At 42.3% G+C, this 15,250-nt stretch overlaps 1 protein-coding gene across 7 annotated transcripts in view; it reads left to right on the top strand.

Moving 5' to 3' along the window:
* The window catches only part of ATP13A3 (ATPase 13A3), a 429,788-nt gene that overhangs the window by 257,500 nt on the left and 157,038 nt on the right, over nucleotides 1-15,250 (top strand). For all 7 annotated transcript variants that reach the window (XM_069213169.1, XM_069213167.1, XM_069213166.1 and 4 more), the window contains 3 exons: nucleotides 1,723-1,765; nucleotides 4,458-4,567; nucleotides 5,570-5,666. In XM_069213169.1, coding sequence (XP_069069270.1) covers nucleotides 1,723-1,765; nucleotides 4,458-4,567; nucleotides 5,570-5,666 — 250 coding nt within the window. The remainder of the gene's footprint in view (nucleotides 1-1,722; nucleotides 1,766-4,457; nucleotides 4,568-5,569; nucleotides 5,667-15,250) is intronic.

Below are 15,250 nucleotides of genomic sequence, written 5' to 3' on the forward strand. Positions count from 1 at the left end.
GCATCTCCAGATGGATCATCCTCTGTATAAAGATATGCTACTCATTGGCCGAGAAGCAATCCCCTGAGGGCTTGTGAGCTCCTTCCTCCAGAGCTAAAGCTGCGACCACTGCATTAGCATGCAATGTTCTGCCAGGCAGCAACTTGGACATCATTGCACACATTTACAAAACACTACTACCTGGACAGTCCGGTCCATATTTGAAATTGGTCTGCAGACCCACCTCTGGGAATTGCATTGCTTGGGTATCTATTCTAAGGTAAGGAATCTGCGGCTAGAAGTCTGTCAGATGAACTATTTACTTACCTTCGATAACGCCTTATCTGGTAGAGACTATATTTAGCTGTAGAATCTTTACTGGACCACCATCCTCCCTACTTTGCAAACGGGTTTCTAGAGAGAGAACTACTTCCCTTTCAGGGCCATAGTTTTCCATACCAGTGGTCAGTGTTCTTCATTGCTTAGCACTCCTGGTGTTAAGTCGCAAAACAAAACTGACATCAGCACAAGTCTGATGGCTGGGACTAACTCTAAGATAATGAATCTGATAGACTAGATATAGTCTCTACCAGATAAGGCGTTACCGAAGAACAGATAACTTGTTCTTCTTCAGCGTATATGCTATTGTACAACACTGTCGTTGGGTGCTGTTTAAAAAAGCATGTTGTTTAGATGCTGCGGTTGTACGTTGCTGTTCCCCCAGGTATTTCATTCAGTGTTTTTTATACTGTCCTGGATAATCGTGGTGCGAGTAAGGATGGGGAAAATTTGCCTTTTTCCTATCTATTGTAAGCAGAAGGAAAACTGAGGGCAATTTCACTGTTTCCTGCAGATTGGAAATACAGAGGAATGCAGAAGAAATGTTCTGCACAATAAGAATTTCTTGTTCGGACATTGACAAATGCAAATAAAAAGAAATTCCTCTGCCACCTTGCACCGTCAGGGGTCGCCCATTGCAGTTAACGTAATGGTTATTACATTATGTTTAGAACGACAGCACTGATGGATTGTCCACACCCCCGTGCCTTGAGACCCTCACGGGTAAGTGGTTGCGCTTAACAAACACTGATTGATTGAACATTATGTTTATTAAAATGATCGACCCCTGATAGCGCTCGTCAAAGGAAATTCACCAACAAGGGGAGCTTGAGTGTGGGGCCTGCCTGCCAGAAGGTCCCTTCAGGTAGGCACTGCACACAACCATCACTGCCAAGGAAGTTACTCTGAAGTTCCCTATGAGGGACTGGACAGTATATTTAACTTGATGCACGTTGCAATAAGGTAAATACACTGACCAGCCTCTCACAGTGCTTTAAAACGCAACTCTTTTTTTTTTTTGTCTTGTCTTGTCTTGTCTTTTTGGCCCACAGAGCAGTGGATCAGGGGCTCCTCTGCTCTAGGAACGGGGGTAAAATGGACGAAATTCCCACACTCCTCTGTCTATGTGGATTTTCCAGTATGTCGATGCAGTCCACAGTGCACGAATTCAGCAAATAAATATATAATCTGCGGGCATAATTAGCACATTGTCTGATCTCCTGTGTGGTTAATTGTAGGCCATATGAAGTGTTAACTAACAATATCTAAGGATATCAGTCCTAATTGATGTTATTAATTGAGTGTCTTCCAAAGGTGTCATGTTGTTCGAAATGCATTTGAAAAAAAAGTCTTTTTGTCTAAATAAAGAACTGCAAGACTGATATTTTTCTTTTCACTTAATAGTTACTACGTCGGGATGTGTGGAGATGGAGCGAATGACTGCGGTGTAAGTATGTCTCACCCGCTCTATTTGCAGCTCTGATACAAACGAGTTGTGTGTTAAATCCTTCGAAGGATCACAAGGAATGAGAGGCTGGGGTTAGAGTGGTGGTGGCTGTCCCATAATTATTTATGAGCTATTTGACTTTACTCAAAAGCAGTCAGTCAGTATTTTAAAAATAAATGTGTATATCGTTTACTCATGTACTAGTTATTCATTTAGTGAAGACTCGACTATGACAGCTTAACCAGCAAGACTGATTCGTTCTGAGGTGATGATCTATTTTTGACAATATAAGTGAAACTTTTGCATCTATGGGGTAAAACAGATGTTTTTCTCTCATTGAAGTTCTGGGTAGAGGAAAGTGATACTTGACATACATTTAATTTCAGTGAGTGTTCTATTAATGTGCAATGTGAACTAGGATATGGGTTCTCCATCTTTTTGACAACAGTGTCATTCGCACAATTGATCACGTTGCAAATGAAATCTTACTAACGTGCGAAAGCATGTTTAGTAGTAATTGGTTTACAATTGTGAGCTGATTCTAGAACACGTTGTCTCGTAGGTCAGTCGAGGGGCATATAATTTCCAAACTGAAGCAGTATGTGTTGAGTAATAAGCATGTAACTCAGGATCCTTATGTTTGCTCTTCCAAGATATGCCAGTTAGGCATGCCCGTGTGTGCCTGCTGTTGGACAGGCATTATTGTGACTATGATTTGCAGCACTGGGTCTTTGATATGCACGTGCTGGACAGATGCTTTGCTGTGCAGTAGCCAGTGTTCGACTGCCTACAGTGGCCTTTATGCTTTAAGACATGCCTTCTTGACCAGCCATGTTGTGCAGAACCTGTGTCAATGGAACAGTCGTCTCAATATGTCTCCTCCACCTTCTAGCGTGGTGGGACATTGGGAGTGCAGTTACCTGTTTCCAGGGGACAGCAAGAAAGTGGTTTTCCACAGTTGTGAATCGTCGCCCATTTACACCAATCAAAGAGGTGACAATGCATCCACTGTTGGTATTGTGATTCTGAAGTGGGGTTAGCAGGCACAGTGCCATTTGCTTGCAGTTCGCATTGGGATCTGATGATGCACTGAGGTTTAAAGTCAGGTTGGTCTTGGGATAGTAATTGATATAACTGGTGTATTGTAAATCTAAGCAGGACGTCAGAGGTATAGTTTTGTGAATACATTTCCCTGCATCACATGGTGATTTTCACCTCCCGCCCCCTTTTCCAAATTGCCTGAATTAACCACTCGGTGAAAAAGTCAATTTGACCTGTTTGAGCTTACTGGGGCATATACAAGCTCAGAGTTAGTAAATTGTTGATTGTAAGCAACGGTTTTGATACCGGCAGAGAATCCTATGATTTAATTGTGTTATTTTTATAAAATGACTCAATGATACTTGCAAAATGATGTATGATTTGCATTAAATATCAATAACAATTAATTTAAAAAAATAAGGTTGTGCCAGGTTTTCACCTACCAAACATCTTAAATGCATCTGCCCCTTGATTTGGTAGCAACTATTTTTCTGAAAGGTATTTTTGTGATAGTTTATGGGCCTGATACGTTTTTTAAAATGTGTCTAGCCATACATTACTTCTGTACCACTCTTTGCATATGTCAGTTTTATTACATTGATTCAATTGCAAGTGTGTTTTGTGCTAGACTGGAGCCTGTGTTGTACAAAGGTATAGATTTCTCTTTATGCCCATTGCTCGGGTGCAGTACAGTTACACAATTGAATTAAACTGCCAATACCATTGACCTGGTACTCGGCTGCATTGTGATGCATTGCACACTGAGGACCTCCTTCGCAAAGCAGCTCTTGGGGTTCCGAATGGGGAATAACGTGTGGAGGTGGCTTTACAGCTGGATTTGAGCACATTGTCCTCATTACTGGTCTCCTCTCCCTGCATACGTTTCTCCAAGCGATATGTGGAGCATCCTGTGTGGGGACAACACCCTGGCGGTGCAGCGATTTCGCAGTAGTCTAAAGTTCTAAAGGTGGTGCATGGGCCATGATAAATTGCGACCTCCATGCAAACCCATTTGTGCGGGTGTCTCAATTATGAGTAGGTCGGAGATTTCCCCTGTTACATATCAGTAGGTCAGACCTGATACTTACCATCTGAAAAGGCCTGGTAAATCTCAGAATATACAAATTTTGATGCAAAAAGCAGGGATCCTCATTGTGTTCTGCATTGCAATTTATAAACCTCCTAAAATGTATAATTTCCTCGCACCAATTAAATTCTTAAACCCAGAGTTTGGTATTTAATAGCTGCCGTAAATACCCTTCCAGCCAGCTCTGGGACTTGGAAGGAAAGCCTGACATTTTTTTATGCATCTTGTCATCTTGAAAAGGGTACTGTTACAATCAAGGACTTCTAGTATAGGAGTCCCTGGATGTAACAGTACACGTTATTTTTATTTGGGACTGCAGTAATCGGCATTTCACGAATCATTGATGAAAAGGCACCAATCCCCCAAAAAGGGTTTAGAATGGAAATATGGATAGCTTTACAATTATAGTATTATGTTGCCTAAGCCTCAACTCGGCTGTCTTATTTATGAATGTACATACCTTGTGAAACATAAGATGTTCATTCCATGGCTATTTTATAGTAATTGCATTTTCTACTTGCAGTTGTACTAAAACAGATTCTTAATTCCCATGTGAACTGGTAGGCACTAAAGCGGGCACACAGTGGCATATCACTGTCTGAACTGGAGGCGTCTGTGGCATCACCTTTTACCTCCAGGACGCCCAGTATTGCGTGTGTCCCTAACTTAATTAGGTAAAGCAACAGTTATTTTCTGCCATCATTACTGTCACCCTTGATTCTGTAGTGTCACATTTTACAAGTTTACCACATCTACCACCTGATCAAATTAAATGTTTTCTGTGTTGGTCTGTCTTATCTACCAGATTTGTAATGTCCTGCTGCAAAATAATTCTAAAAATCTACATCTCCACTTACTTTTTATGATCTCGGAATGTGTTCTTGTTCATTGATTTTTCTGCCTTTGTGTGTGTGTTTTTGTGTGCGCAGTACCCTCCTTCTCACACCATAGCGATAATTGTCCTTAATTTCGTGGGCGGTCTGGCTGTGGTAAGCAAATGGCGGGGCAGCGAGAAACACCAGCATGGCGGTGTTGAGAATACTGCTATGATGATGTCACCATTCCACCTTGAGCTCTGCAGCTCAAGGTGAAACCTTGAAAACCTTTCCTGGCAAAGACCCTGAGAACTGGGAAACCCTGCGATTGCAAAGCGGTGCAGGACAAATCTTGTGGATTTCTCAGGACACAGATATCACAAGGCACCATGGTAACCCTTAGGATCACCATTCCTTGGCTATGCAAACACCCCCACGCCCCACCACAAAAGGCGAATCTGTTGGCTAGAGATGACCATGCTGCCTCTGGAGGTGGGAGTGACTGGAGTAGTGTCTCCCTCCCCTGAGCCTCGGGGGGGACAGGACAGGAAACAAATAGTGTCACCCGGTGGGTCCCTTCCCCATCTCCCTTTAGACCATGTGAAATTCGAGGAGCAAAAACCGCTACTCAATTATAACTTGGCACGGGTGAGGTACCGCCACCTGACTGGGCCTCTCCCCGCTCCACCACGGCTGTGTAGTAGGCAGCTGGGAGGTGGGTGTCACTGCCGTGGTGGAAGCAGGCCATCATCTCTTCACCAAGGTGAACATCGAGTCTTCCCTTTATAATATGCATAGAAATATGTGCCATAAAAACATTTTTGCATTCTATGAACATTTCTATTTTTTTCCTTTTCACAGGGAAGGACGTGCTGCTTTAATAACCTCCTTCTGTGTGTTTAAATTCATGGCCCTGTATAGCATTATCCAGTATTTCACCGTTACTCTCCTTTATTCTGTAAGTATCTCTCTATGACTAACTTTCAAGTGCAACTCTTTGTGTCGATTGCCTTATCTAAATTATCCTGCGATGAGTACGTAGTGGTAGAGAGATGGGAACATCAGCACAGGGACATTGTTTTGAACTCCTGAATCTTTCCCATTTACATTAAATGTTGAAACCATGGTATAATGTATTTTAAATATTCATTTTGTCTTATAGAAAAACTATAATTATGTTTATCAGTTTTAAGTGTTGATTCTAGGGTTTTCTGCCACGGTGCAGTGAAAAAATACCTTTCCTGAAATCATGTTTTGCTGGTCACTTATTCACATAATTATTGACGCCCTTCCAGCCTGAAAATAGTGGCTAAATCAGACGATATTCCAACTGAGTGGAACCAAATAGCACCGAACAACCTTGTGCCTCTTTTTCTACAAACTCACATTTTTAAAGGCACTGATGTTTACCAATAACATTATTGGTTTGGAAAAAGGGATTATAAGTATACTTACCCTTTAAAAAAAAAAAAAAAAATCTTTATGAAAATCTAATTGCCCCACCCTCCAACGTTGAACAATCATCTGTGTTATTAGTAAGGACCTAGCTTTGGCATGGTCACCATGCTATTCTGCGACTACTGTGTTAAGTATAAGGGTATTATATCTGTGTGTTACCTGGTGAGTCGCTGTGCTGCAAGTCATTGACTGTATCGGCTGCATATGGTAATTGTATTTGAAACTGCTCTAAGCTAGCATGTACACAGAAAAAGATGGCGATGTAGTCACATCACACCCTTTTACATGCTATTGTGTGAAATACTGTTCCAAATCTCGGGCACTGAATCAGTGTGGACCTCTACAGACTTGTGGTCTGCTCTTGATATGCCAAAGACTTTACACCTGTTGTCTGAATGTATGACGGAACAACACATGCAGTTTCCACTCATGCCTTTACAACACGGTAAGTACAACACATGGTCATTACCACGCATGCACTTATCATGAAATGTTTTTACCACACATATGCTTTTATCACCCATGAATTTACACAAAAAGTTCGTAGTGAAGGCATGGTTGGTAAAGCCATATGCGTGGTAAAAAAAAAATAGAGTTAAGTATAACATACATACATTTTATTTTATGTATATGTATATGTGTTATGTGTGTGTGTGTGTGTGTGTGTGTGTATATATATATATATACACACACACACCGTTCCACCCAAAAGCCCTACCTACTCTAAAAATTATCATACCACCCGGAACCCATACCTACCCTAAAACCTAAACACCCCTTACCACCCCAAAAAACATGCTCACCCTAAAAATGCCCTTACCACCCCAAATCCCAAACCCACCCTAAAACCTAAACAGGGCCTTACCACCCCAAATCCCATACCCATCCTAAAACCAAAAAATGCCCGTACCGACCTAAAATCCCTAAAAATGCCCTTATCCAAAAACCCATACCTACCCTAAAACATAAAAATGTCCTTACCACCCTATAATCTATACCCACCCTAAAACCTAAAATGCCCTTATCATCCAAAAACCCATACCCACCCTAAAATCTAAAGAGGCCATTACCACTCCAAAACCCATACCCACCCTGAAACCTAGAAATGCCCTTACCACCCCAAAAAACATGCTCACCCTAAACCCTAAAAATGCCCTTACCACCCCAAACCCCTACCCAGTCTTAAACACCCCTCACCATCCCAAACTCACCCTAAATCCTAAACATGCCCTTACCACCCAAACCCCATTCCCACCCTAAATCCTAAAAATGCCCTTACCACCCAAAAACCCATACCCACCCTAAAAAATAAAAATATCCTTACCACCCTATAATCCATACCCACCCTAAAACCTAAAAATGCCCTTATCATCCAAAACCCCACACCCACCCTAAAATCTAAAGATGCCATTACCACTCCAAAACCCATACCCACCCTGAAACCTAGAAATGCCCTTACCACCCCAAGAAACATGCTCACCCTAAAAATGCCCTTACCACCCCAAATCCCATACCCAGTCTTAAACGTTAACACCCCTTACCATCCCAAACTCACCCTAAATCCTAAACATGCCCTTACCACCCAAAACCCATACCCACCCTAAATCCTAAAAATGCCCTTACCACCCCAAAACCCATACCAACCCTAAAAACTAAAAATGCCCTTTCCACCTAAAAAGGCATACCCACCCCAAAATCCATCATAAAACCAAAGAATGCCTTTACCACCAATAACCATTACCCACCCTAAAAACTATATGTGTGTGTGTGTGTGTGTATATATATATATATATATATATATATGTATATATGTATATATGTATGTATGTATGTTTGATGGCATGTGTAGCTGCAGATACACATGTTGTGCATATCCCACCATCTAATGTTGGGCTCGGAGTGTTACAAGTTGTTTTTCTTCAAAGAAGTCTTTTTGAGTCATGAGATCGAGGGACTCCTCCCATTTCGGCTCCATTGCTCATGGGCGTCGACTCCATCTTAGATTGTTTTCTTTCCGCCATCGGGTTCGGACGTGCTCCTCTTCGCTCTGTGTTTCAGTTCGGAAAGTTAGTTACATATCGGAAAATTTGACGGTATTGTTTGCGTTCGGTATCGGGTTAGTTAACGTAGCTCGACACCGAATTTTGAAGAGCTCCGTGGCCCTTCGGGGTTTCGATTCCCCGGCGGGGCCTGGTCGGCCCGACCGCATGCGTCTACAAGACTAATGGAACGGACCCCATTCCGCTTCTGCCCCGAATGCCACAACAAGTATCCTTACACAGATCAACACTTGGTCTGTAATTTGTGTTTGTCTCCCAAACACAAAGAGGATACCTGTGAGGCCTGTCGAGCGTTTCGGTCGAGGAAAATGCTGAGGGACCGGAGAGCAAGAAGACTTCCAATGGTGTCGGCGCCGTCAGGACACCACGAATTGGAGGAAGAAGAAACCTTCTCCATTGCTGATTCGGACTCGGACGAGGCCAAAACAGAACGGACGCTGAAAACCGTGAGTAAAACAGCCCCGGCCAAAACTCACGTTAAAATCATAAAAGCCCAGAGGATGCCACTGCCGGCAGGCCATGGCTTAACCCAAAAAATCGGTGACCGTCCATCGGCCCCGAAAAAGGGCACACATGTGTCAAAGTCATCCGACTCCGGTCGAGATACCGGCACAGACCAGACTCGGCACCGAGACACTGGTTCAGAACAATCTCGACATCGAGATACCGGCACCGTAACTAGTCGGCACCGAGAAATCGGAACACCGAAACTCAAAAAAGTGGCTTCGGAGCCGAAAAAGACAGTTGAAAAGGTTTCGATACCGAAACATCCGGCTTCGGAGCCGAAAACAAGTTCCTACACCGAGGAACAAGGGCTTTCCACACAAATGCAAAGCCATAAATCGGACAAGAACTAGAGGCAGGGGAGCCAGATCATACACAGAGAAGGCTCCATATCCAAAAGGAGACAGGGAAGATAAGAACTCTCCCTCCTATAAGGATGAAAAGAAAACTTGCTTTCCAGGATAAAGATAAACAACCACAGCCAAAAGTAGCAAGACAAGTAACTCCGCCACCATCACCATAACGCTCACCACAACCATCACCAGTTGCTAGCCCACCTATGATGCAGTCTGCAACGCACACAGGAATGAGCCAAGATGACCCAGATGCATAGGATCTTTATGATGCGCCTGTGTCAGATAATAGTCCCGACTGTTACCCAGCAAGACCATCACCACCTGAAGACAGTACTGCTTACACACAGGTGGTGTCCAGAGCAGCTGCTTTTCACAACGTGACATTGCACGCTGAACCTATTGAAGATGATCTTTTATTTAATACTCTGTCGTCCACACACAGTTAGTACCAAAGTCTTCAGATGTTACCAGGAATGTTAAAACATGCAAAGCAGGTATTTCAAGAACCCGTTAAAGGCAGGGCCATCACTCCTAGGGTGGAGAAAAAGTACAAGCCTCCCCAACAGACCCTATGTACATCACGCAGCAACTGACACCTGACCCAGTAGTAGTAGGCGCAGCACGTAAAAGGGCAAATTCGCACACCTCCTGGGATGCACCACCACCCTATAAAGAAAGTCACAAGTTCGACGCAGCGGGGAAAAGAGTGGCAGCACAAGCAGCCAATCAATGGCGCATTGCCAATTCACAGGCATTGCTGGCAAGATATGACAGAGCCCACTGGGATGAAATGCAGCACTTTATTGAACATCTGCCTAAAGAATTCCAAAAGCGTGCACAACAAGTGGTGGAAGAGGGCCAAAGTATCTCCAATAACCAGATACGATCGGCACTGGACGCAGCAGACACAGCTGCAAGAACAGTGAATACAGCGGTCACAATTCGGAGGCACGCATGGCTAAGCACCTCAGGATTCAAGCCCAAAATCCAACAGGCTTTGCTTAATATGCCTTTTAATGGACAGCAGTTGTTTGGGCCGGAAGTGGACACAGCTATCGAGAAGCTGAAAAAGGATACAGATACGGCCAAGGCCATGGGCGCGCTCTACTCCCCACAGAGCAGAGGCACTTTTAGGAAGACACAATTTAGAGGGGGGTTTCGGGGCCAAACCACAGAATCCTCAACCTCACAAACCAGGCCCACGTACCAGAGCCAGTATCAGAGAGGAAGCTTTCGGGGACAATACAGAGGTGGACAGTTCCCTAAAAATAGAGGGAAGTTCCAAAGTCCAAAGACCCCTCAAAACAAACAGTGACTTCAGTGTCACAAATCCCCAACACATGACACCAGTGGGGGGGAGACTAACAGATTTTTACCAAAATTGGGAGGAAATAACAACAGACTCATGGGTACTAGCCATCATCCAACATGGTTATTGCATAGAATTCCTACAATTACCACCAATTGTGCCTCCAAAAACACACAACATGTCCAAACAACACATGGATCTATTACAACTAGAGGTCCAAGCGGTGTTACAAAAAGATGCAATAGAACTAGTACACAATCATCAGAAAGGAACAGGGGTTTTACTCCCTGTACTTTCTCATACCCAAAAAGGACAAAACTCTAAGACCCATATTGGATCTCAGAACACTAAATCTTTACATCAAATCGGATCACTTTCACATGGTGACACTTCAAGACGTAATCCCCTTGCTCAAACAAGATTACATTAGATCTCAAGGATGCGTACTTCCATATACCTATGCATCCTTCACACAGGAAATACTTAAGGTTTGTAATCCAAGGAGTACATTGTCAATTCAAAGTGTTACCATTCGGGATAACAACAGCACCAAGGGTATTTACAAAATGCCTTGCAGTAGTAGCAGCACATATCAGAAGACCGCACATACACGTATTCCCGTATCTGGACGATTGGTTAATCAAAACCAACACACAAGAACAGTGTTTTCAACACACAAAATACGTCATAGAAACCCTTCACAAACTAGGTTTCTCACTAAACTACCAAAAATCACACCTACAGCTGTGTCAAATACAACAATACTTAGGAGCAACAATCAACACCAAAAAAGGGATTGCCTCTCCAAGTCCACAAAGGGTACAAGCATTCCAAAACGTGATACAAAGCATGCACCCAAACCAGAAGTATCAGGTAAAATTAGTGATGAAACTACTGGGCATGATGTCCTCATGCATAGCCATTGTCCCAAACGCAAGATTACACATGCAGCCCTTGCAACAGTGCCAAGCAACACAATGGACACAAGCACAGGGTCAACTTCAAGATCTAGTGTTGATAGACCGCCAAACACACACCTCGCTACAATGGTGGAATCATATAAATTTAAATCAAGGGCGGCCTTTACAGGACCCAGTGCCTCAATACGTAATCACAACAGATGCTTCCATGGTAGGGTGGGGAGCACACCTCAACCAACACAGCATCCAGGGACAATGGGACACTCAACAGAAACAACTTCACATAAATCAGCTAAAACTACTAGCAGGGTTTCTAGCGTTGAAAGCATTTCAACCGCTAATAGCCCACAAACACATTCTCGTCAAAACAGACAACATGACAACAATGTATTACTTAAACAAACAGGGAGGCACACACTCATCACAACTGTCTCTTAGCACAAAAAATTTGGCATTGGGCAAATCACAATCACATTCAACTAATAGCGCAATACATCCCAGGAATTCAAAACCAGTTGGCAGACAATCTCAGTAGAGATCAACAACAGATCCACGAATGGGAGATTCATCCCCAGATACTACAAACTTACTTCAAAATCTGGGGAACACCGCAAATAAACCTATTCGCAACAAAAGAAAACGCAAAATGCCAAAACTTTGCATCCAGGTACCCACAGCCTCACTCCAAGGGCAATGCGCTATGGATGAGTTGGTCAGGGATATTTGCTTACGCTTTTCCCCCTCTCCCACTCATTCCGTATCTAGTAAACAAACGGAGTCAAAACAAACTCAAACTAATTCTATTAGCACCAACTTGGGCACAACAACCTTGGTACACAACACTACTAGACCTGTCAGTAGTGCCTCATATCAAACTACCAAACAGACCAGATCTGTTAACTCAACACAAACAGCAGATCAGACACCCGAATCCAGCATCGCTCAATCTAGCAATCTGGCTCCTGAAGTCTTAGAATTCGGACATCTAAACCTCACACAGGAATGTATGGAGGTCATCAAACAGGCTAGAAAACCTACTACAAGGCATTGTTACGCAAATAAATGGAAACTATTTCTTTATTATTGTCACAGTTATCAAATTCAACCATTACACGCGTCTGCTACACACATTGTAAGCTACTTACTACACTTACAAAAATCTAAGTTAGCTTTTTCATCTATTAAAATACATCTCACAGCTATTTCAGCTTATCTGCAAATTACACATTCAACTTCACTATTTAGGATCCCAGTCATTAAAGCTTTTATGGAGGGTCTAAAAAGGATTATTCCACCGAGAACACCACCAGTTCCTTCGTGGAACCTCAATATTGTATTAACGAGACTCATGGGTCCACCATTCGAAACCATGCACTCTTGTGAGATGCAATACTTAACTTGGAAAGTAGCCTTCCTAATAGCCATCACATCTCTCAGAAGAGTAAGTGAAATACAAGCCTTTACCATACAAGAACCCTTTATACAAATACATAAACTTAAAGGGGTTCTACGTACAAATCCCAAATTTTTACCAAAAGTCATTTCACCCTTCCACTTAAACCAAACTGTGGAACTCCCAATGTTTTTTCCACAACCAGACTCTGTAGCTGAAAGAGCATTACATACATTAGACATAAAAAGAGCTTTCATGTACTACCTTGATAGAACCAAACAATTTCGCAAAACAAAACAATTGTTTGTAGCTTACCAAAAACCTCATACAGGAAATCCAATATCCAAACAAGGCATTGCCAGATGGATAGTGAAATGTATTCAAACCTGTTATGTTAAAGCTAAGACAGAACTGCCTATTACACCAAGGGCACACTCCACTAGAAAGAAAGGTGCCACAATGGCCTTTCTAGGAAATATACCAATGACAGAAATCTGTAAGGCAGCCACATGGTCTACGCCTCATACATTTACTAAGCATTACTGCGTGGATGTGTTAACAACACAACAAGCCACAGTAGGACAAGCAGTACTAAGAACTTTATTTCAAACAACTTCAACTCCTACAGACTAAACCACTGCTTTTGGGGAGATAACTGCTTACTAGTCTATGCACAGCATGTGTATCTGCAGCTACACATGCCATCGAACGGAAAATGTCACTTACCCAGTGTACATCTGTTCGTGGCATGGGACGCTGCAGATTCACAGGCACCTTCCCACCTCCCCGGGAGCCTGTAGCCGGTGTAAGTTGATCAAAATTAAACTTGTAAATTTGTAAATATAAGTTCGATGGCATCTGTCGCTGTAGATACGCATGTTCTGCAATAGCTCGCCATCTGGTGTTGGGCCGGAGTGTTACAAGTTGTTTTTCTTCGAAGAAGTCTTTCGAGTCACGGGACCGAGTGACTCCAGTCACATTAAGTACATACATACTTACTCCATTGCATGGGCATTATTACTATATACACAACTCCTACCTCACCCTCTGCTGGGAAAACAATCTAAGATGGAGTCGACGCCCATGCGCAATGGAGCTGAAATGGGAGGAGTCCCTCGATCTCGTGACTCGAAAAGATTTCTTTGAAGAAAAACAACTTGTAACACTCCGAGCCCAACACTAGATGGCGGGATATGCACAGCATGTGAATCTGCAGCGTCCCATGCCACAAACAGATGTACACTGGGTAAGTGACATTTTCCATATATGTATATATCAGTCAACCCACTTAATACTTAGCTGTACTTACCTTTAAAACGTTTACCATGCATACACCTTTACCGTTCACACCTTTACAATGAAATTCGTTGTAAAGGCATGTGTGGTAAATATATGTTCGTGGGAAAGGAATGTGTGGTAAAGCCATGCACTGTAAACGCATACGCGTGGTAAAGGCATTGTGGTAAATGCACTGCATTGCATTTGTCGCATTGTAAATGATGTTTCCCCTGTTCTCAATTCTTTCATAGTTGCTGTCTTGATCTTATTCTGTTCACTTACCATACGGAGCCATGTTTCAGCTATTCCCTTATTACAAATCTTCTGTACTGTAGTGAGTCCATTTTGGCTATTTTTGCATACAGTTTGGAATATTTGTAGTAGGTTTTTCGGGCACAGATGCAAGTTAAGGTTTTGTACAGAAGCAGTGTTCCAAATGTGTTGCAAATTATGTACTGCAACCAAATTTTGCATTTTTTTGTCATGGCACATTATTTCTGCAGTCCTGCTCTTGTACATGATGTAAAAAAGTTGTACACAACTATCTTTGTATTAAAGGTCTTAGCATTTTATGATTTTGTGTAAGAATGTAGGCTTTAAAAGTTACATTGTCTTCTAAAATGGATAAAAACATAGCTGCAATTAAATGATTCAATTTTTACTTATTTATATTTTCGGGAAACAACATTGACATAGCTTCAAAATTATGCATTTATTCAGCTGTAATCAAGATACTGTTAATAAGGAATGAGCGCTTGAAATCACAATACACAGAGGTTGTGGAGCGCCCAAGCCTGTTGATAAAATGTATCTTGTTGCTTGGATGGTTTATGTCACAGTAATCTGCAGTTGCTTGCAATTAAGGTGAAAGTTCTCAATAAAGTTATAGTATTGGTGAGCTTGTGTTACAATAGTAAGTAGTTGGCTTCTTTTGGTTCTCAGTGTTCTGTCCTGGCTAACTGGTTGTCTTGAAAGAACATTGGATAGGGTTTTCCCTATTTGTTGGTATGTTAGAAACACAGCAGAAGACACAACAGCTGTATAATACTGTGCATGTTTGGCACTAACATAGCAAAGATGACCAAAACCGGTCATGGTTTGTATAAGCCCATTCTCCACTCCATGTGTGGCATTTAATACCATGTAATTCTGCACACTCGAGAATTGCACAATGATAAAGGCATTTACTCCAGATAGGTATGATTTTGTGGATAACTATTAGATATAAATGAAGTGAAATAAAAATGAAGACAGTTGATCTGAT

Source organism: Pleurodeles waltl, chromosome 11 (assembly GCF_031143425.1).
Source record: "Pleurodeles waltl isolate 20211129_DDA chromosome 11, aPleWal1.hap1.20221129, whole genome shotgun sequence".
Lineage (NCBI taxonomy): Eukaryota > Metazoa > Chordata > Amphibia > Caudata > Salamandridae > Pleurodeles > Pleurodeles waltl.